The sequence below is a fragment of the Ascaphus truei genome, chromosome 5 (genome assembly GCF_040206685.1).
Source record: "Ascaphus truei isolate aAscTru1 chromosome 5, aAscTru1.hap1, whole genome shotgun sequence".
Classification (NCBI taxonomy): Eukaryota; Metazoa; Chordata; class Amphibia; order Anura; family Ascaphidae; genus Ascaphus; species Ascaphus truei.
Window position 1 is genome coordinate 182,186,325 of NC_134487.1, and position 24,466 is coordinate 182,210,790.

At 41.3% G+C, this 24,466-nt stretch overlaps 1 protein-coding gene across 1 annotated transcript; it reads right to left on the reverse strand.

Annotated features, from left to right (window-relative positions):
• Window positions 1–1,360: 1,360 nt before the first annotated feature.
• Window positions 1,361–10,319, reverse strand: LOC142494702 (uncharacterized). Its single transcript, XM_075599135.1, has 7 exons — window positions 10,013–10,319; window positions 8,542–8,619; window positions 7,444–8,178; window positions 2,880–3,042; window positions 2,274–2,411; window positions 1,879–2,186; window positions 1,361–1,509 (listed from the first exon to the last, which is right to left on the reverse strand). The coding sequence occupies exons 1-7, from the start codon at window positions 10,287–10,289 to the stop codon at window positions 1,361–1,363; spliced, it is 1,848 nt and encodes a 615-aa protein (XP_075455250.1). The 5' UTR covers window positions 10,290–10,319.
• Between the last annotated feature and the right edge of the window lie 14,147 nt (window positions 10,320–24,466).

A 24,466-nucleotide genomic window follows, 5' to 3' on the forward strand; every position in this document is an offset into this window, starting at 1 on the left:
GATGCCATTAGATTTAGATCAAGATAGGTGACACTCTCTGTGTGCGTGACGTGAGTAAAGACCAGGTTGAGGTCATTGGTGTTAAGATAATTGACAAAGCAGTCAACAGAGTCCTCATCACCTTCCCACACACAGAGAATGTCATCTATATAGCGTCGCCATACTACCACTTGATGTATAAATGGATTGTTATTCCAGATGTGAAGTTCCTCCCAATTCCCCATGTACAGGTTTGCGAAGCTGGGGGCAAAACGAGTGCCCATAGCAGTTCCGCAAACCTGCAGGAAGAACTGGGAGAGAAAAAGAAAATAGTTATGGGTGAGTACATACTCAATGGCTTGGAGGATAAACCATCTATTTAGGTCACTTAGTTTAAGGTCCCTTTTCAGGTAGTCATCGACCGCCGCAATCCCTTTACTATGTGGAATACTCGTGTATAGAGCTTGTACGTCGCACGTTAACCATCTGTACGACTTCTTCCATTTAAAGTCTGCAAACAAATTCAGTACCGCAGAGGAATCTTTAAGATAAGAAGGTAATTCCCCTACAATGGTCTGCAGGAAGTAATCCACATATTGTGATAGGTTTGCGGTCAGTGAGGATATACCCGAAATTATGGGTCGACCTGGTGGGTTATTCAGGGTTTTGTGCAGTTTGGGGAGATGGTAAAATACCGGTATTTTGGGTGTTTTATTATAGAGAAAATCATATTCCCTTTGCGTGATAATGGTTAAAGATAGAGCTTCATCAAGAAGTACCTTGAGTTTGGTTAGGAAAGCATTGGTGGGATCTAAGGCCAATTTTCTATAATAGACAGGGTCACAGAGGAGTCGGTGTGCTTCCTGTTCATAGACAGGGCGATCTTGTAAAACCACACCTCCTCCTTTGTCAGCCTGTCTAATAATGAGTTGGTCATTGTTCTTAAGGAACTTTAGAGCAAGATTCTCGGCTTTAGTGAGGTTATGTCTAATCATACCTCCCCTTCCACTATCATTGATGCTGCTAAAATCATTTTGCACCATATCAAAAAAGGTGTCTATATGATTACCCTTTGATTGATATGGGTAAAATGTTGATTGAGCTCTAAATGGAGTATGTATACATACGTCATCACCCTGATGTAATTCTATACTGGGGGTTAAATTTGTGTTGACATTAGGTTCCTTCTCTATTTTCAAAAAGTGTCTCTTAAGTGTGATGTTTCTAATAAATTTGTGTAAGTCTTTATACAATTGAAACGAATTTGCTCCGCAAGACATGGAGAATGAGAGCCCTTTACTAAGAACTCTCTTTTGGTCATCTGTGAGGATGACCGAAGAGAGGTTAAAAATACCTCTGTCAATTGGAGTATTGAGATTTTTTAAAATTCTTTTCTTTTGGACCCAGGATCCTCCTCTTTTCCCTCTTCTGGTAGTGGTCTTTTTAACTTTGTCCCTGGGGTCACTTGTCTGGGGTTCTCTGATGTTTTCGACCCCTTCTCCGGGGAACCATGTCTTTTCCTTATCATCTCTAAAAAAAGGGAAGGAGAAGAGGGAGAGGGGGAGGGAGCAGGGCGGCTTTCTTGTATATGCTCTATAACCCTTACTGGAGGCCAGTATGAATCATTCTGTTGCTGGTGATTCATCTGTCTTTTTCTATTATAATTATAGTTTTCATCATAATTTTTTCCTTTATAGTTTGGATTTCTGGGATGTCCCTCCCTTCTAGGGTATGATCTATCCCTTCTTGGATATTCTCTCCTATCCATATGATGAAATCCTCCATGTGTCCTTCCTCTATCCCTTTGTTGGTCGTTTGTTCTATAGTGGTGTGAATGGTCTATATTCTCCACAGGGTGACCGCTCAGGTTATTCGTACTATTGCCACCCGCTCCCTTACCCTTGCCATCATCTTTGGCCCAGGTCCTTTGTTTATTGGTGTCATAATCATGTTTGTCTCGGAAAAATTTAAAATGTTTTGTCTTGGCTGTCTCATCATCATGTTGCTCTAGGTTGGCGCATACATCATGTTCCAACTCAGAGCAATCTGTGTTAATAATTAGGGGCTCCATAGTTTTAATCTGTTCTTCTATTTGGGCTCCCAACTCTTTGAGTGATTTACTCCTTTCATAGATGATGAGTCTTACTAAGTCATTAGAGCATTCATCCAGAATGCGTATCCACTCCTTCATGAAGTGCTCGTTATCCCTACCAAATGTGGGATTTTTTAAAATGCGTAGCCCCCTTGGTAATCTACCACAATCTAAATACCTCTGCATGGTCCTTCTTTCATACCATTGTTTGCTTTCAGTTATTAGCATTTTCTCTAAGTTTTTAAAGTGTTCTTTCATGGAGACTTTTTCACTTGGAGGTACATTAGGTATTTTGGGCTCCTCTGCAAAGAGGAGGTCAAAAGCCTCCTCCCGTTTGGCTCTGCATGCAGTTAAACTCCACACCATACTGATTAAAAATCTACGCAGATATTTGAAGTAATTATATAATTAAATAAAACAGTGAAAAAGGTGCAGCACTATTAAAGGTGAAGACAAATAAACAAAATATTCAGTGCGCAGCTGCTAATATCTACTGTGTAGTTAACCCAATAAAACACCACCTGGTGAAGTGAATAAACAAATATACAAGCAACCTCTATATAATTGGCGTCTGCAGCTGAAGTAATAGGGGTAGAGGAACCCCTAAAGCAACTGAAAAAAAAGAACAAAAGCGCAAACGCACATAGTGAAGTATGCAAAGTAAATATATATATATTGGATAAATTTTAGCCCGAATTATCACTTTTATAATTGATCTGTGTACTAGCTGACTCTTCTGTTACTACGTGGAGCCGATTCCTATAGACATTTACCCGCGATTGTGAACAGTGCGGTAAAACATCCACACTTTACGGCCGTCTTCACTTTGCGGCCGAACGCATAGGAAATACGGGACATTTGAGGTAACAGCTTGCCCGAGAAGCTGCTAACCTCCATCGCTGACGGCGCCGAATAAGGAGCCGGGGAGAGCAGAACGAAGCCTCCCCTAAGCAAGGTTCTATTCAAGACTCCTTCAACCCAAAGACGGACGTAAACGGAGGCCTTTCTTCAGCTGTGGGGTGTGCCTTGATGCAGTAAAGAAAATCCCCAGATGGTTGGCGGCAGATGTACCACCTTCACTCACCCATGTCTATGTACATGAATTGCTGGTAACCTTTTAATCTGATGTACGCAGATATCTTACCCTAAAATATATATATATTTACTTTGCATACTTCACTATGTGCGTTTGCGCTTTTGTTCTTTTTTTTCAGTTGCTTTAGGGGTTCCTCTACCCCTATTACTTCAGCTGCAGACGCCAATTATATAGAGGTTGCTTGTATATTTGTTTATTCACTTCACCAGGTGGTGTTTTATTGGGTTAACTACACAGTAGATATTAGCAGCTGCGCACTGAATATTTTGTTTATTTGACTATACATGAACATGCTCATATTATTATTATTATTGTTACATAGTTTCGACAGTCATACGTTCCATTACATATTATAATACACAAATGTGTTAGCAGAGTGGGAATGGTTGTTATATATAAAACACACCATGTCATAAAATGTTAGTAGTCATTAAAGAACACTCAATAAAAATTCATGAGGCACTCTTTTGCAACATCATTATGTTAATTAAGTGCTTATGCAATATAGGCATAAGGGTATCACATTTTTAATTGTTTGTTAATAAGCGCTGCAAGCAATATAAAATTAGTTCCATATGTAGTATAGTAGTCGGTGGCTCCTCCTCACAATCATCTCATATAAAGGTAGACTCTTCTGAAATCATACATTGATCCGATTGTATCTTCCCCGACATCTCTGAAATACAGCAAACACATGATGGTCAAAGATGGCACCTTACTAGATATGCATCCGTGACAACGCGTTACGCAGCTCTATATGATTGTGTAGATACACACGTCAGTCACTTATATGTTAGAAGTAAAACTGTTCATCAGTATGTAATGTTTCTTTAAATTTGTAGCAGGCATAACTATGTATAAGAAGTGAACGTTGCCTGTATACTGAAAGATGTGCGCGCACATCTTTGTGTGCGCACGCACTTCACGCTTGGCTCCACTAACTGTTAGCGCATGCGCAAAACAAAGCGTACGTTGTGCGTTCAATACATGTTGAAAATACCAGTAAACATAACATCTTTATTTCAAATACAATGAAGACGAAACTACATTCGTTCTAAACGAGTACATCTGTATTCTTTTTAAACAGACGTGTTTGAACAGAAAGCACGGCCGATAACACAATGCGCAAATGCAATACGTGTGACGTCATGTTAAGCCAGCGTGAAACGCACGCTAACACTCCTCCCACTCAATTAACATTCGGCTAACGCCCAGGGTACGCCTACAAACACTGAGCCGCACGCATCACACACTGCAGTTACCGTTACTATAACAAAACATGACAGCCAATAGGCTTTGAGGCGCGCACGTCGCTTGGGGGCGGGACTTACATCACTAATCCTTTTTAAGGACGCCTTGGCCCATGACAAGGGTCCCACGTCATACGTGGTGGACCCGGTTTTCAATGTTGTAGATGTTGCATGATAACAAAACAGGTATGTGTTAGAGTAATGGTAAAATGTTGCTAATATGTTTAAAGGGATAGGAAAGTACGTATATTTATTCCGTCAGCAATGTGTACTACTCTTTCAGGTCCTACTATATTGTATTAGGAAACAATTTGTTTGTGATCGCTACATGTTATGCAGTCTGCAATGTTACGCTGTATCCACGCATTGAAAGTGAAAATGGTGGTTACAAAAAAAAAAAAAATTTAAACGCAGAGTCAACGCATAACGATTGTTATATTTACCATTCTTCTAGAATTAACTCTTCGCCTGGCTGCAACTGGTCGCTCCAGAAATGCAAGCCATTTTCATCCACGCTTAACCCAACCGCTGAATCCAGTATGGCACATATCTCCTCCAGGATGCGCTCATAGGAATCGCCACAGCTTTCTTCAAATAATTGGTCGGGAGGTAGGTTCATTTCTTCCGGTTCCCATTCCAATGCAATTTCAGCTGAAAGGCTTGGTACATAATCATAGTACTTTTGTTCTTGTACAATGTGGGTTTCAGGAATGGAGGCTGCAGATATTGCAGCACGTATCGATTCAAACGGATCAGTAGTAGCGGATACATTGCTATTGCCATTAGGAATAAATATGCCTTTCACGACAATATAAGTGCCGTCTTTCAGGAGAAATTGTTTTTCCGGGGCAATCTTCCAGAAACCATAGGTGTGTTGTAGCTTATCCTGGTCACGTTCAAAAAAGTCATTACTTGATAAAGTGAATCTTATTGAGGAATTAAAATTCCGTGCATGCTTACGGTCTTGGTAATAAGGATATTTTGCTCGAATGAAATCATCGATTTGGCGTGTGCTTGCTTTCTGTCCGCGACTGTTCAAGATGGCTTCACAGATCATGTACTTATACCCTAAAAGGGGATTAATATTGTTAACGAATTCATCAGCCATGTCTGAGTAGCACAAAAGCTGTGTGCAGGTCTGTGTTATTTGCTCATCAAAATGAATGTGCTGAATGGCTAACAAACTCCTGTTTTTCCTTGTCAAGGTCAACTAAACTAACTACTTTGACTCCTTCTTTCAAACGCCAATTGGATTTGTTTGTCTAATTGGGTTAACAGTTGTGGTTCGTGATATGGGACTGTGGGAGAAACATTTCTCCTTCTTTTATCTCGTTTGTGAAAAACATCCCTAGACTGTGAATGCGTTCACATAGTGTTTTTTTGAAAACTAACAAAGACCAGTGTGTGAAAATATTTCTTAGCCAGGCATATCAGTAAAAACACACCTGCAAAAAGAAATGTTTTTTCCCCGCTTACATTTCTGTGTGTATGTGAAAGTCTGGTTAACTCCCTGTCTGCATGAGTTTAAATACGTGTGTATATATATATATATATATATATATATATATATATATATATATATATATATATATATATATATATAAATATATCTCTTATAAAAATATATATATATTTATATATAATATTAAAAAAAATTTTATATTGCAGGAGTACACACAACATTGATGGCATTAAGTATACCTTGTATGAAACCTATTTAAATGGTGAGAAACATGATTGAATTAAGTAATAAACATTTGTTTAAGCACAATACTGTTAGAGTCTCATACTTAGGATATTTCTCAAACATTAGGCCTGTATTATTAAAATAGTGTTTTCACAAGGAAGCATGAAGTGTATTAGTTTGTGTATACCAGTTTATATAGTACTATATATATATATATATATATATATATATATATATATATATACACACACTCACACATATACATATATATATATATATATATACTCACACACTCACACACTCACACTCACTCAGTGTGTGTGTGTGTGTGTGTGTATATATATACATATATATACACACACTCACACATATACATATATATATATATATATACTCACACACTCACACACTCACACTCACTCAGTGTGTGTGTGTGTGTGTGTGTGTGTGTGTGTGTGTGTGTGTGTGTATATATATTATTATACATTCTGAGATGTTATAGAAACGAACACACAACTGATTAAAGGACAAAATTACAATGGCCAAGCAAGGCAAGTAATAATTTACACATAATCCTGCTGTACACGTACAAGAAAGATGTTTGCACTTACTTAGGTGTTTTAATAATTGCATGTGACTAATATGCATATGCAATTCTTACATCAATTAACACACCCAAATGCAATGTTTTGCTGCAAAGTCAATGGCAGCTTCTCTAAACTTAGCAACTGGCTCCTGGTGGACCATTACTGAACAGACGATTACAACATAAATATTTATAACACAATTAATTATGAGTGTTAACATTTCCAAAACTTCACGTGTACAAGAACATAGTTGAAAGTTTGGAAACAACACAGTCTTCAGCATACATACAATAGTAATTAGATAATCTGAAGTCAACAAAACAAGGCCAAAGACATATTTTCTGAATTATAACATTTATTTTTTTTGTTCCTTTTGCGAGCGAGTAACAGGCCTGCTGTTGTCTCTTGAATTTTCCTTTTTCTTTTGCCACCAACTTTAGGCACAACAGAGCCACTTTGAGTGGCCTCTGGCACTTCACGGGCAGGGCTTGTGGCCAGTGACTGTTCACCTACGGGGCTTGTGGCCAGTGACTCACCTACAGGGCTTGTGGCCAGTGACTCACCTACAGGGCTTTTGGGCAGTGATTCACCTACAGGGCTTTTGGGCAGTGATTCACCTACAGGGCTTTTGGGCAGTGATTCACCTACAGGGCTTTTGGGCAGCGATTCACCTACAGGGCTTTTGGGCAGCGATTCACCTACAGGGCTTTTGGGCAGCGATTCACCTACAGGGCTTTTGGGCAGCGACTCACCTACAGGGCTTTTGGGCAGCGATTCACCTACAGGGCTTTTGGGCAGCGACTCACCTACAGGGCTTTTGGGTAGTGACTGTTCACGGACAGGGCTTGTGCCCAGTGACACATGTGAGCAAGTTGGTAGACACTGCACAAGTGATGGTTGGTCTGTTTCATGTGTGTCTTGTTTTGTTTTTGTCGCCTCCTTTGTAGGTGTCTGCTGCTGAATTTGTACAGATGGCAGCGGTAGGATGTCATCAGGAACCTGCACAGCAATGTCTGCTACTTGACCGGTAACATTTGGGCCTGGTGAATGAATATCAGATGAATGTGGTGAAAACTGACCTGCATGAACAGATCCTGGCTGGGAGGTGTTGAATTGTGGTACATTAGTCATTCTCCAGTAATTAGCTTGTGTTTGCTGAACAACTAATGCTTCGAATGAGGTGTTGATTTTTTGCAACTGTTTAGGCACTTCAATGAAGACTCTGTGGAGATGTGCCAATTGTGATACTGTTTCTTCCTGCAGTCCAATCATCCTTTCCAGCACTGTCATCATGTCTGAATGGCGACGATTTTCTGCGTCCACTATTTTTCCCTCTGAAGCTACAATTGCATCGTATGTGGAAGTTGATGGACGATTTGGCGGTACAACAGTTTCTATTGGCACCTCTTCATGGTCACATGATTGTATTTCAGTCTCTTCTGTGGCGTCATCCTCATCATACTCATCATCCTCATCACCATGATGTTCTAAAAAGAAATGTACACATTATTAAATGGCATGTTAATGTATGCTGTGTTACTATGTAATTGTACTGTGTCCTAAGTAACACCTAACATGTTAGCATACGTTTTATAACCTCATTAAAAACTACCTTGACTTACGAATAATGTTTGGACTCAGTATGAAATATGAATGAATGAAAAGTTGCTCTAAACTCAGAAGTCCTACATGATAATTAACATCACTAACACAATACATGTTGCCTTACACTTAATTTTCACTGACACTAAGTAATCCTATTTAAAGAAGATGTGCAAAACAAATAATGCACATGACAACATAACATATAGAAGAGCACATATTATATGGCCAGCAAATGATACACTCACCTTCTAGTAGTGTTGAGCTGGCTGACCCAGGTGAAGACACTTGTTCCATCTCAGGTGACACATGTCCTTCAGGGGCAACTATATATAACAATAACATTAGTTTTACATTTACATGTGTAAATATTGAACAAACAGTTATTGTATGTTCTGTATTTATGAGTATCTAACAGCATCATTTCCTTAACCCAAAATGTGTGTGTGAAAGTGAACATAAATAGTTGTAATAACAATGTACATGCCTGTGTACTTAGAACTTTTGAGTTCCCTAACATACAACATACTATGGTTCTGCAGTAATGCGTGAGGAAAAATACATTAAATTTGTACCTAAAAATCATATGTTGTGTAGTGATATCAGTATCATAATGTACATAACTATCATGAGATGACCATTCACAATGGTTATCATGAAGGTGGTCATATTGCAAAAAGTGTTGTTTTTGGTAGAGGATATGTGTGGTACATTAATCGAAGATGTGGCACACCTGAATGTGGCTGTGACTCAACAAGACAACACATGCAGTGTGTGATAATGTGTCTTTCATAGTAGTTCAACTATAGATATGAGTGAACTAATGTGTGACGTACGCTTTGATAAGTAATGAGTTGTTGGGGCATTTAGTAGCTAGAGTTAAGCTTTCAAATGAGTGTGATTAACTTCAGTTGTGCTATTCAGGTTGTAAGAAAGGTATTCCCTTCCCCAAAAAGCCTAATCAGCCACACCTTTCAATGACTTGAAACAGGTGCAAATGGTGTGAACTAAGTTGACCGTGAAATGAGGCTGTAATTAGTGTGTGTGCTGAACCCCACCCCCTCTGTTGAAGTGTATGCTGTGATGAGATATTAATTGCAGCTGCTTTAACACAATGGTAGATGAGCTAAGTAGTCATCTGCAGTGTTTAAGTTATGAAAACAATGACATAACATATGCTACGTGTGCCTCATTATGCTGTCTGTATATGACATAAAGCAAAAATGGACCTTTTCATAAGCAACTATAGATGTGTTAGTGCCAGTGATGTTTGTAGGCCGTTACATGCAATTTCTTTGATGCATGCTTAAAATAGGCAGTAATGTCATGTTTGTCGGAGTAAAATCAATAAAATACACAATAATATGATACATATTTCTGTTCTGTACCTGTAGCTACTAATAATTTCTCATGAACATGTGTTACACATGTGTACTACCCTGTTGTTCCCCATCTTCGCCCACCATCAATTGCTTCCACTGCAGCTATGCATTTTGGGAATTCACATGTAAATGAGCACGCAATGGCACGTGCTATATTAGTTACTGCTTTTAGTAGGACTACTACATATATGTCTATTTTGAGATATATATATACAGAATCAGACATATACATATATAGATGCAGGTATGCTTATATTGTGAAGACAGTATAAAAAGCAGTGTAACTATGCAAAATAACTGTAAGCAACGACACGCCTAGTACAGTAATATTTATCACCTGCTGGAAATTGTGACGGATAAATTCCAATGTCACGGTCACCAGCCAAGCCTTCCACGACGACGGTAAGTAATTTTGGCCGAAGCAGCTCCTCCAATGGAGTCAATATGAGACGTTGTGGTGTGGGCCCACCTCCAGTGCCAGTAGCATGCACGCGTTGGTCTTGTATTTTCTTTTTCAATTTGGACCTAATATCATCAAATCTTTTCCGACAATGATACTTGTCCCTGACACTATTCCCACAGGCATTGACACCAATGACTATTGTGTCCCACATTTCTTTTTTGCTTGCTGCACTTGTCCGCCCTTGAAAAACATATAAAAGATATGAGGTAAATTAATAATAATATAAGCACCAGTTTCCTACACTGCTAGCTGTTCCAAGAGATAGCAAACATGCTGTTTTATGTGTAATATGTGCAGCACATGAGCATTCACTACTAAACCTATACATGTAAGCAAGGTTGCATTCATATTGTATGCAGTTCTGGAAAATTGACCGCCTGTGTTTATTTGTCCTTGTAAGGCATGATAAAAAGCTGTGTTTCCACACTAATGAACATAGAAAGATATTGTGTACCCATATTTGCATATGAACAAAACTCAGATGACCTAGGATCACATGTATTTGAATAATAAATGTAAAGTTACACTTACCTACTAAATGTCCATAGAGACTGTCATAGTGCTCCAGAATGCCAGTGACAAGAGCCCTATTTTCCTGGTCATTGAAGCGAGGATTACGTGGCTTCTCCACACGTTTTTTCCGAGCAGGTTTAGGGTCAGAGCTTGGCTGGTGCTGACTGGACTCTCCTTCTTCCAATGGAAGAGCCTCCAAAAGCTGCCCACCAGCAAGCACGCCACCACCAGACACCCCATCAGCAACTGCGCCACCAGCAGCACTCCCAGCACCAGCACTCCCACTCCTAGCACCAGCACTCACACTCCTAGCACCAGCACTCACACTCTTAGCACCAGCACTCACACTCCTAGCACCAGCACTCACACTCCCAGCAACAGCACTCCCAGCAACAGCACTCCCACTCCCAGCAACAGCACTCCCACTCCCAGCAACAGCACTCCCACTCCCAGCAACAGCACTCCCACTCCCAGCAACAGCACTCCCACTCCCAGCAACAGCACTCCCACTCCCAGCAACAGCACTCCCACTCCCAGCAACACCACTCGGTGCACCAGCAACATCACTCCCCTGAACAGTACGTTCACTCCGACGCGTACTCCCACGAGTAGCAGTCCCACTCCCACCAGCATCACTCTTCCCACGCTTTGCGGGCATACTTCCAGCACTCACAAAAAACAGACAATAAATGTACAGGCAATCACACGACCCACTTCCACATATAAAACAAGACAAAGATGTAAACAAAACAACAAAGGACAAAGCTCACCCAATACACAACAAGTCTCTCAGTCAATATGCAAATCTTCAATCGTCCAGCTCTGTGCGTCTCTCTCTCTCTCTCACTCCCAACAACACAGAGAATGATTAGCAGTACACGTTGCCTTTAAATATGGCGCGCAATCAAAAACATGCTTGTTTCGCCTGATTCAGCAAGATTTGTGATTGTGCAACCTAACAGCACCCCGCCACGCACGCCGATACACCTGTGTGTGATCGGCTCATCATCGTGAGAGTGGGCGGATTTGTTTTCTGGTTGATTTTGAATGTATTCGGCACTTACTGCATACGGAGAGGGAAAAACGCCAATAACATGACTAATCGATAAGGTTGCCGATTTCACATAATCGTCGCTTACTGCATGAGGCCCTTAATCTCCATATGCAGAAAAGTGCGAATTCTGCTATGTTTAACATGGATGCGTCTGGCGAGTTTAAATTGGCGAGATGCGCGCTTCGGAAACATGTAAAAACAAATTCGCGCCTTTTTTTTTCCCTTTGCAATGGCCGCGAGCGCCAGTTTTTTTTGGCGAGGCAAAACGGAGACAATCGCGCCATTTTATTGGCGCGAACAGCCGCTAGATGCCGTTCGCGCCTCTCTGCATACGGATATATTTTAAACTGGCGAGATTGCGGTTCTCGCCAGCCGCGAGGCGAGTTTTACAAATAGAAATGAAAAATTGGCGCGATTTTCGGAAATCTCCATTTTCTGCTGTTTTCTGCGCGATTATCTCCAAAAAATGGCGAATTTCGAAAATTCGCTGCTCTCTGCATAGGCCCCTAACTGACAGATTACATATAAAAAATTAATTAATAATGAGGGGATGAAACATACAGGGCCTCATGCAGAGAGCATAGAATTTTAAAAATGGCGAATTTCATAAAAAGTAGCTTTTTTGGAGAGTTTTATTCTCCATATGCAGAAAAGTGCGAATTCTGCTATGTTTAACATGGATGCGTGTGGCGAGTTTAAATTGGCGAGATGCGCGCTTCAGAAACGTGTAAAAACAAATTTGCGCCTTTTTTTTCCCCTTTACTATAGGCGGCGAGCGCCATGTTGCCATATTTTCGTGGCGCGGCAAAAATGCGAGAATCGCGCCTTTTTTTGGCGCGAACAGCCGCAACTTGCCGTTCGCACCTCTCTGCATTCGGAGAGTTTTAAAAATGGCGCGATGGAGGTTCTCGCCAGCCGCGAGGCGAGTTTTAAACATAGAAATAAAAAAATGGCGCGTTTTTCGCAACTCGCCATTTTATGCCGTTTTCTGAGGGAAATTGAACAAAAAATGGCGAGTTTTGAAATAACGATGCTCTCTGCATGAGGCCCACAATCTTTTGTTATAATGTTATCAAACCAAGAAGGCATTCATGTCAAAATCGACATTTAAGCCTCCTGGTTGTAATGTCCTTAAACGATGTATCCAAAAGGACTCCCTTTTGGATACAGCTAGGGTCCTACGTTGCTGTTCTTCATAGTTTGCTGTTTGGATTTGGATTGAGTCCTGTTTCAGGAGCTGCACCTTCTAAGGATAGTATATATTTTATTTGTTTGTATTTTGTTAAAGTAGTGTTATTTGCACTTAATTTTCTCTGTTAACTATCAATTTATCTTGAAGTATAAACTGGGGCCTTTAAACATTGGAGCCAATGCTCTGTCCAGGAGACCTGGGCTGAGCACTATGCCGGACGGCCCCTGGGAAGAAATCCCTGGACCCATTATTCAGGCCATGTGCTCGAATGCCGTCATAGTGGAGGACAAGTTGGCATTCTCGGAGCTGAAAGTTGCTGACTTTCTGGGATGTCAATGCAAGGCACTCCCCACCACTTATTGCCACACAGACGTCATGAATATTGCCCCAGGCAAAATCATCACCTGGAAAGAACTGGTACTGTACCATGTACGGGATCCAGTGGCTGGAACTATGCACCAGGCCATTCAGCAAAACAAGCACTCATTGGTGAAACGTGCTCCCACCGACACGGTCACCGTAATAATACAAAATGGGACAAGTTTAAGATTGATAAAGGTCTACTCTATCGGGTGGTTCCATACCAGGATAGAAGGCAGTTGGTTCTCCCCAGGAACCTTCAGCATATGGTCCTACGATCTCTACACGATGACCATGGGCATCTTTGAGTAGACAAGACATTCGGTCTAATACGAGACCAGTTCTTCTGGACTAGTATGAGATAGTCGGTAGAACACCATTGCCGCAAATGCTCCAGGTGTATACAGTGGAAGACACTGCCTAGCAGAGCCACTCCAATGGCCCATGTTAAGAACTCGGGTGCCATAGACCTTGTATGCATGAACTTCCTATATATAGAGCCAGATTCGAGGGGCATTGGGAATGTACTCGTGATCACGTACCACTTATCCCGCTACGCCCAAGCCTTCCCCACCAAAGATCAGAAGGCCATTACGGTGGCTAAAATCTTATGGGAATGGTACTTCGTAAACTATGGGTTCCAAAATCGCCTACACTCGGATCAAGGTGAAGACTTTGAGAGTAAGCTCATCTGAGAATTGCTGAAGCTGCTAAATATCGACAAGTCCAGGATGACTCCTTATCACCCAGAGGGAGATGCAATGCCGGAGAGGTTCAACCGAACCCTAATCAACATGCTCAGCACGCTAAAGGGTGCTCAGAAGACTGAGTGGAGCAAGCATGTTGAATCCTTAGTGCACGCTTATAATTGCACAAGACACGAGTCCACAGGATTCACCCCATATTTCCTTATGTTCGATGAGAGGCACGACTGCCTGTGGACATCCGACTGAGGGTATCTACCGACTGGGTACCCAACAGGACACACTATAAGTACGTACAACAGCTCCAAGAAAGTCTGTAGCGCGCTTACCAACAAGCGGAGAAAGCATCAGCCCATCTGAATGCATGCAACAAATGGCGGTACAACCACAAGGTCGTCCTGGAGACGCTGTTCTCCTGCGTAATCTAGGGATCCCGGAAAACACAAGCTGACCGACTGCTGGCGCGATGGGGTCTACGAATTGGAATCTCAGATGCCATTTACTGTCTATCCCGCAAGTGGGACATAACGATCCCGAGATGGAGACTGTACCATTGGCCGGTGAGCAAGAGGGATCTGAAGAAAACTCAGAATCCATGATGGAACCCACTGAGGATCCTATGGAAGGACCCTCTTCTAGAGATCAAGGGGCACCTCCCGAAGAAGCAATGGGTAATGGGCCCAGGCCGCAGGTACCTGTATCTGAGGCTCCAATGAGCCATCCTTTGAACCCCAGGAATCCAGCCTTTGTGCCAGAAAGAGATTTTGCAGTTACTGTGGTACCCCCTTTGAACAAGCCAGAGCCTCAAGCTCAGGATTGCTACTCCCCAGAGGAGATCGTGGAAGAAGCGCTTCGCTGAAGCAAAGAGTAAGGCACCTTCCAAATTGTGTGGCTTATGATTCATTAGGGGCACCCCACTATGAGTCTCAGCAGCTGGCGCAGAGCAAATTAGCCTCCATTGTTACTATGTTCACCGAGTTATTTAATCTCATTTAAAGTTATACATGCGGTAAGTTGTATTGTAACCACATTTTTATTATATAATTCTGAGTGTAACACAAAAGGAATGCACACAGCGCACCAGGGATTAGGTAATTCAATATCTAATAAGATCACAATGGATCCTCTGGTTAAAATACCAGCTACAAATGTTAATACAATAAATCAACAAATGTGATCACCAATGGTAAAAAAGCAAACAGTAAATACCACTAATCAAAATAGTATACAACTACTGTGAATAAGTGAAAAACAATAATACCTTCAACGAGCATTACACTATAAATATAATGCAAATATACCCCAAATAAATACTCTAATTAGTTAAAAAAAAAAAAAGGAGGAGATGATAAACAACACACAAATCAGTGAACCATATACAAAATAAATACACAGTGAAAGTGCATAAATAGTGCAAAGTCAATATAAATCGTGCATGTTTTGTGATCGATATCAAGTGAACACAATGACACAATACAACTGACACCCAAATGATTCTAAATGAAAAACCATAACGTTTTCTAAAACAGGCCACTAATGGGTAAAGATATACTCACCGTCTGGACTGTAGCTACTCCTCGGCACACAAATCACTGCTAATACTTCCTGGTAGGTATCTTCCACCAATGGGCAAGCACGTCTCACGTGACCACGATGCATTTCGTACTAGGTACTTCGTCACGTGGATCACGTGGATCACGTGGGGCTCTGTCCGCGTGCATTATGACATACCCTGAACCAATAAAAGCAGCCTATACTGATTGCCGTGATGGAACACTGGAGAGGAGGGCAGCAGCATCAGCACCCTCCCTCTACCAATGGAAACTGTCTGTGCTAATCACCATGATAGAGGACAGAATGGGAGGGTAACTGACATCAGCACACTCCCTGAACCAATCACAGTGAGATAAAATCGGCAAACTAAACAGCACAGTGATAGACTGAAACACTAAAATAAACAAAACAAAAATTTGCACAATACAATACCCCCACTAAGATTCTGTACCAAATCTATAGATTAATCTGAAGCTGCCAAAAACGGGTTTTAATTCTGTGTGTATGTTGTTCCCAAGCGGGGTGTTGTTTTTTTTTATCAGGGGGAGGATGTAGTCTGGTTCCCCCTTGGTCCCCAGGTACCTGTTTGCGCAGGCGCACCGGTGCAGGGAGTGAGGCAGCTGACGAGTGGGTCGCCAGAGCTCCGCCGAGGGCGCCACCATCTTGAAATGCCGCGCATGCGCAGAAGCTATTTGTGCATGTGCAGAGAGGTACTGGAGTTGCGGCGTCCATTAGGGATGCGCACGCATGTGCAGGAGCTCACAAGTGAGGTGGCCATTACAGACAGGGCTCTGTGAGAGACTTCAAGCCCCATAGTGCATAGGGGTTGTTAGTCCCATATTTTGCCAGGCAGCCAATAGGGCTAGGAGAATCTCGGCAGCAGGAGATTGATACTTTTGGCATGCCTGAGACCACATCAGTCGGGACCCAAAGGGAGAAGAGAGAGGTAGTGTCCAGGAAGCTGTGCTGCCCTGGACTAGGCCTATCTTTGCCCCCTGGGCCCCAGACAGGCCCGCTCACCCTCAGCGTGTGGCTGCTACAGGGATGGCCCATAGTTAGGGACACTTTCCCAGTTTTCACCATAGTGAGGGCACAGGAAGCCGGTGACAGACACCACGTGGTGTGAAAGGCCTGTGGTCTGGACCAAATAACCACCGCCGTACTGAGACTCTCCTTACGGTGTGACCCTCCAACTGGAGTCATCCCACGTGGAGGCGGACACCTTCGCGACGGTGATCTCATCATCGGTTGGCGGAACCCGGGGGCTGGAGCGGCCGGGCAGGAATATTTACAAGTGCACCAACAATCTACTGTGGGCAGCGCAGTCACACTTGGGTGGGATTGACAATCAACGGGTTGGACACTGGGACACTGGTGCCTCTGCACCCCAAGTACTGTGTGGATACCCCTGGGTGTATACAGTATGTACCTATATTGTAGTGTTACAGATTGTGGTGATCTGTCAAGTACGTGTTAGTAAATACTGTTATATCATATCCTGGTGTATATTTACTGATGCAGCGGACGTTATTCGAACACTTCACGTGTCATGTACATCGGAATCTTGATTTGAAACCGCGGGATGAATTCCAGCCTTCCCGCACTAAGATGCGAGCGCGGTGAGTGCAGAAAAACGAATGTTAGTGTTCTGGCTTTTAAAAACATGAAATTGACTCAGTAGCACAGTACTGTACATATTACAATTCATCCATTTTATTGCAAACGAAGTAACAGAATCCATGAAACTCAAACAAAACATCCGCGATAAGCGCGGGTGCCTGGGGCGATTGGCCGCGTTCATGCTGCGTGGGGAACAGTAGAGAACTCAAAATCGTCGCAGTGATGTGTTCGAATAACGGCTGCTGCATCAGTACTGGGTGTATTGTCTTGGGCAGGGTTACCCCACTGTGTGCAGATCCCTCCCAGGTGGAGGCGCTGTATATTAGAGAGTAAGGTCACCCCAGGCTCCCTTTAGCAGAGGATCAGGCCTCCTGTTAGCCAACCAGGTATCATCAGCGCCAGTAGTTGCCCTAGGCATGGGGGAAAGGGGGCTACATGTACACACACACACACACACCACACACACACACACACACATATCTACACACACACACACACACACACACACACACACACACACACACACACACACACACACACACACACACACACACACACACACACACACACACACACACACACACACACACACACACACACACACACACACGTATGTATATATATATATATATATATATATATATTCTGCCATGAAATCAACCATCTTAACAACAAAGAACATTGTCACCTGAAGATCATTATGGGAGATGTCAATGCAAAAATTGGTGCCCAACAGAAAGACGAAGCATCAGTTGGTAAGTAGGGTTATGGCAACAGTTAATGTACATGGAGACAGATTGGTAGAATTTGCAGGATGTAAAACTTCTACAACATGAATTCATTTTGAACAAAAATCCAAATAGAAAATGGACATGAGTGGACCCAATAGAATTAATAATAAAATTGACTATATCCTAGCTAACAAGATACACAGGATTGAAGACTGCAAAGTCCTGAACCGATTTGACACATGAAGTGATCACCGATTGGTTTACTGCAGATGACATCTTAATGCGAAGATGGAAAGAAAAAAACTGAATGAAAATAAGACAAAAACAATCTGGAACCACAAAATAACAGATAATTTTAACTAGAGCTAAAACATTTGCTTTAGCTTGCACAAGAGGCAAGGGGATACAATTATAAAAAATGTATGAACATTAAATTTGAAAGCGCAGAAAAGAAAACGGAAAAAAAAATAAGGTAATCTCTAACAAAAACACGATAGAAAAAAATAAGATGACACAAAACAGTAACAGAAATAAAGCCATCCCAAGATGCAATAACAAAAAAACAGACCTGTGCATGACGATCCACAAGTATATAACTATTGATGTTCGAAAATGTTACTGCGATATGGTGAATTCTATCAAAGACAACAGAAGTGTAAAGGAGATGAAGCAGCAATTTATGATTAGGAAGAAGCAAACTACTGCACTTAAACAAGATGATGTATAACAGTAAATTATGTGCACATATGAGGAGAATTGAGGACTTCTGTGGGAAATTGCATAAGAACATAGATAGCACAGGTCATACTCATGATGAAGAGTGAAAAGAAACCCCCAATGATTTACCATGTGTCCGTCAAGAAGAGAAGAAGTAGCAAAGGCAATAAAATTCATGAAGAATGGGAAGGCCTTGTGGAAGATGGATTTCAACTGAAAACTTGAAAGAAGCCGGGGAAGGAGTAGGGAAAGCCCTTGCAAAACTCTGTACAGTACTTGAAGGGCAGGACAATTCCAGAATAATGGAGCAATGCCGTAGTTATCCTCTTTCATTAAAAAAGAGACTATGAGTACTTCAAATATTACAGGTCAATCAGAATTCTTTACATTTACAATATTTTTATGAAGATACTCACTAATATGGTGCATCCGACACTTTGCCCAGTCCAGAATTTCAGAGTGCATATATTGTAATACGATGGACAACATTCAAGTTGTATAAGAAGTAATTTAACAAATTAATATGTTATACAACTCAGCTCAGGATTTATGAAAAAGCATTTGATAATGTCTGCACTATAGCCAGTTAAATGTATTATGATGTCAAAATGTCGAAGAAGCATCTATTGATATAATAAGGAACATTTATGAGAACACCACATCAACCATTAGACTACATGAAGCTATTACCAAAGCTTTTGACAGCAACACTTGAAGAATTGTATAAGAAATTGAATAGGAGAGAAAAGGAAATCAAAATCAATGGTGAATACCTATAATTTGCACACAAGTCAAGCAGCAAATCAGATAACTTGTCAAAGCAAGTAAGGTGGGTCTTCATATGAATCTCAGCAAGATCAAAAAGTGATGTTCAACCAATATGTTAACTTTACAAAGATATCAATGGATGGGGATCTTTGAATGATATTAGTAGGAAATGGAAGATCAGATGGAGAGGATTTGGGGGGAAAAAGACAACTTTTTAAGAACTTTTCACTGTACCTAAAAGGGGAAACTGTTCAATCAATTGTATTCTGTTTGTGATTATGTATATATGTGAAAGTTGAATATATGTACAGGTACAGTCAACATGAAAACATACATACACTCAAAATGAAAGATCATCCAGAAATAGAGATGTATGATGGGCGTTACCCAAAGAGACATGAAATATAACAAATTAGTTCCAAAGCAAACTGTGACATCATCAGAAGCCTCCCAGAGAAGTATGGCTTGGCAATAAACTACGCTGGTCATGGGATTCCGATTACGTGACTAACAGGCATGCACGCAAGTTGCACGTCGTTCCATCGGCACTTTAGATTTTTCCAGAAGCTTATCATATTGATGACAATCCTTAGAGTTAACCTATCAATACAAAGTAAGACCACCAATCTTATCATCTACTTTTTCTATAATAAGACACGGTACGCGTTGTTGAGATACTTGAAAATCTTTCATAAACAATGAAGATTTTAAAACCACATGAACGTTATTGTTTATTTCTTTTTTTCCAACCAGGAAAGAAAATCAACTCTCTTGTTTCTCAACTTGCACAGGTTCTGTGCAGTGCTCTACTGCTTCTGTTCCTCCCTTTGTCCTGATGGATGGTCAACGCAGTTCACTCGGTAAGTACATATACAGTAAAATGACATAACTTGGTTACTTGGTAAGTAGTAACTCAATGTCCCAAGTTGAGTTGTATTTGGGCTTAATAGGTCTAGATAAAGTATCCCTTCTTAACAAACAGAGATGGCAAACAGATCTATGTCCATTTTCCCAAATGTTTCTTTTATTAGGAGGAATATTTCTCCCCTGAGAGATAATACCCTGGGAGTTAGTCTCTGCCGTGATAGTGCATCTGCTATCTCATTTGTTTCTCCTGGAACAAACATCACAATTAAGGGAATCTGTTTTGCTAGTGCCCATGATTAGAGATGTAGCAAGTACAAAAGCCCCATATATGAAGAGAAGAGAGCAGATCTATGTCTTGACAAAGGTCTAAGTGACTGACCAAAAAGGTTGATTGTCTACAATACATTTTGTAATTTTTCATTAGTCCTCTGGGGTGTTGCTCTCTTCTCTTCATATATGGGAGATTTGTACTTGCTACTATTCATATCGGTTGGTGTTGAGTGTGAACTCAAGGCATTTTTTGCAAGACAGTGACCTGAGAGTGCATTTTATCGTATCCCATCTACATTATTAGAGATGGACACATTTTGTTGGCGGATTTAAATTTGCCCAAGATCGCCTGGTTCCTTTGTCCCAGGAATTTTCGCAGCTCAGTCCCAAACAGGACGATCCATAATGGCGATTTAAAATGCCCCTGTTTTTTATTTATTGGTTTGAAACAGCGGGTCTCCGGATCTGAACCCTGATTAATTTCAGCTCCCGGAACCCCCTGCTTTCCAAGATACTTTCCTCCGTAGGGGGTGCTGGTAACTCTCTCCAGTTTAAATGTCCGGTCACGTGCGCCAATAGGAAGCAGTAATCAGGATGTTTAAATTGAAGAGAGATACCGGCACCCCCTACGGAGGTAAGTATCTATGGAAGCAGGGTCTCCCCGTAGTTGAAATTAAAGGGGTTCAACTCTTGAGACCCGGTGCTTCAAACCTTTTTTTTTTTTTTTAAAGAAAAAAAAGGATTTTGGAACCACTTGGGATTATTAACAATCTGCTTGGCTTTTTTAATGTCAAAACCATGGACGTTTTTGGGTGGGGGGCACGAATGTCGCATTAAATTCCAGGAAAAAGATTTGGATTATTCTGCTCAACTCTACCCATGACCAAATTTTCAGCGCCTCAACGAAGACGGCTCTGGAGTGAGTGCCGCCTATTCTTTTTATGTAAGACACCCCTGTCCGGTTGTCCTTCTGGGACTGACGAGGGATAAGAGAATGAAGTGCTAATTTGGTTACTCTGAGTTCTAGTAAATATATGCAAATATGTTTGTTTCTTTTTGTGACCACACTCTCTGTGTAGCTCCTTTCTGGGAGAGTGCTCCCCAAAGAGACATATCTGTAGTGATTACAATGCTTGGAACGGATTCCAGTAGAAAACATGCAGGAGGAACATACAAGACCAATGACCTATCTCTGTCGTATTCTGATAAGAAAGGTACTCCCTTCCTCACATGTTGTGCCAGGAGAAACTGAAATTGTCTGCATAGTAGTAGAACTTGGTGAAAACCGAGGCCAGGATTTTCCCTATTATATCGCTGCTAGTGTTCATAGCGAAATCAGATAACTCTAAAATCTGAACTACTGTATATATTTCTGAATGTATCTAAGCTTTTCTGGGGGAATGCTGTAAAATAGTTACAGGGTAGCTATCATAAATCCCTGTGACTAATACAAAAAATAAATAAACAACAATAACGTGTTCACATATATAAAAGTCAAAGAAAAAATATAGAACAGTGATAGTGTCCAAAAAACGAATATTGAGCTCACTGGCTTTTAAAGGGTTAATCTCATAGATGAACATCCCACAGGTGGCTCACAACATAAGCATATGGAGAGAAAAAAAGAGAAAATCCCAGTACTTATAAGTACTCATACCCCTGAGGAAGGGAATTTGATTCACGAAACGCCTTGTGGGTAATTTCCAACTGATAAGTGACCATCACCTGGTGATTTCTAACTGGAGGTACAAGGAAAAAAATTGTGACGTGAGGTTGCGGAGTGTGTGGGGAGGCAGACTAGTTGGCTGTTCATTGATCATCTGGGAGCAGTAAGAACTTCCCCCTTTACACCCCTCACACCCTCTCATCCACCCTCCTTGCTTACGGGGTTAGCCCCGTTTATTGCAAGAGACGCACAGCAATCCTGCTTGTGTTAGACATGTGTTGAAGTTCATCATAGTGAGGCTGCTCCCTCTCATCTGGCGTCATCTTCCCCTGCTTACCTCAGCAGCAGCTACGGATGTCATCTGTGGAACAACTACACTACCCATCCGTTCCTCGAACCAATGATATATGCGTTAAAGATATTTTTTCCTGTAAGGATATTACTGTTTTTTATATTGTTCCTATTAATGCATGGAGCACCATAATTGGATGGTAGCCACAACAAAAGGGATGTTTTTTGGGTATCTTGAGACCATTCTTAATATTTTTCAGGTCAATACAGTACTGAAGGAATTCACCATCTCTATCAGGGGTGATATATCTATATCTAACTTTCCACGCTGCGCCCCCCTGTCTGCTCACGCCCCTTCCTTATCTTTTCTCCGGCGTCAAGTGACCCTGTGGCATCATTTGATGCCGCGTTGCCATGGCAATGAATCACCGAAGACAATGTATGGAACATTGCAGAGGCCTCAGGCGATCCCCCGGCATTAATTTAAATGACTTGGGGAAGAGCCCGGGGCCTCTGCAGCTGCCGCTTCCCCCTGAAAAATCTTGCGCCCCCCCAGTTTCAGCACCCCTGAATTCTATATCCAGATTCTTCACAACCAGATTTACTATTTGGACGGCTTGTCATCAAAACATTATTTAGTGAATAAAAGCCCCAGCCAGCTCTAAAGAATACATAGTGTGTGGATTTAACCTATTCATGTGGACCTTCTTTATGTGTTGTCAAAGGCTGACACAATAAAATCCTGAACACCAGATATTAAAGTTTTAGATGCTGTAGGCATAATTACATACAATGTCACATGCTTCAGACTTCTTCTGCAAACAGGCTAATGACGATACTCTTACCCTAATACAATTGCTTCACTGTATTAGGAAGGGATTCTTTTATAGGTGAAATTAGGCAATTCTGAGCATTTCCCCATTCTTGAAGTTAAATAAAATGTAAATGTCAGGGCTGTGTGCTGATACCTTTTAATTATCGCTATATAGTGTAGCATGTTTGACAATGCTTTCCCACTCCACACCTCAGGCACTGCAACAGAACTGTACTATTTTCCTAGAAGTGTCCAATTAGCTTACATTCAGAGCTCATTATTCTTTAAATTCAGGTAATTTGCACAGGGTTTAGAATTTCTGGAGGCTTAGTTGGTTGATGTCTGTTTGAGAGCTGTTGTTTTGAATTACTGGTATATAATGTGTTAACATCAGCAGAATGCCAAAACACATGTACACGTGTAATAGGACTGCATCTTTTGGTCATGTGATTAATGCTTGGACTCTAATTGAAGCATTGAGCCAGTGTTTCCCAACCTGGGGCCTTTCTTAGGGGTGCCAAGAAAACTTATAAGAGGGATCAGAACAACATGAGAGATATACACAAAGAAAAAGGAGGACAGAGTTATACATTAAACACAGGGAGGGGGCAGGGTGGGGTTAAAGAACGAAACATAGAGAGAATTAACACTTTCCTGCATCAACAACCTAACCAATATATCCACTATGTGGAATCCTTATTTTATCACATGGGATTCTATGGGGACTCAAACCTTGGTCACCATTGTTTGTGCACTGAATACAGATGGGGATCCCAAACTGAAAACAAATGCTTTAGGAGGGTCTTATTTACATAGTTACATAGTTACATAGTAGATGAGGTTGAAAAAATACATAGGTCCATCAAGTTCAACCTATGCTAAATTTAGACAACAGGTACTTTATCCTATATCTATACTTACTTATTGATCCAGAGGATGGCAAACAAAAACCCCATTAAGGGGAAAAATGAATTCCTTCCTGACTCCAAGAATTGGCAATCGGATTAATCCCTAGATCAACATTCTTCCCATGTATACTTATATCGTATATCCCTGTATACCTTTCCCATCTAAAAAGATGTCCAACCTTTTTTTGAACAAATCTATTATATCTGCCATCACAATCTCCATGGGTAATGAATTCCACATTTTAACTGCCCTTACTGTAAATAACCCTTTCCTTTGTTGCTGGTGAAATTTCCTTTCC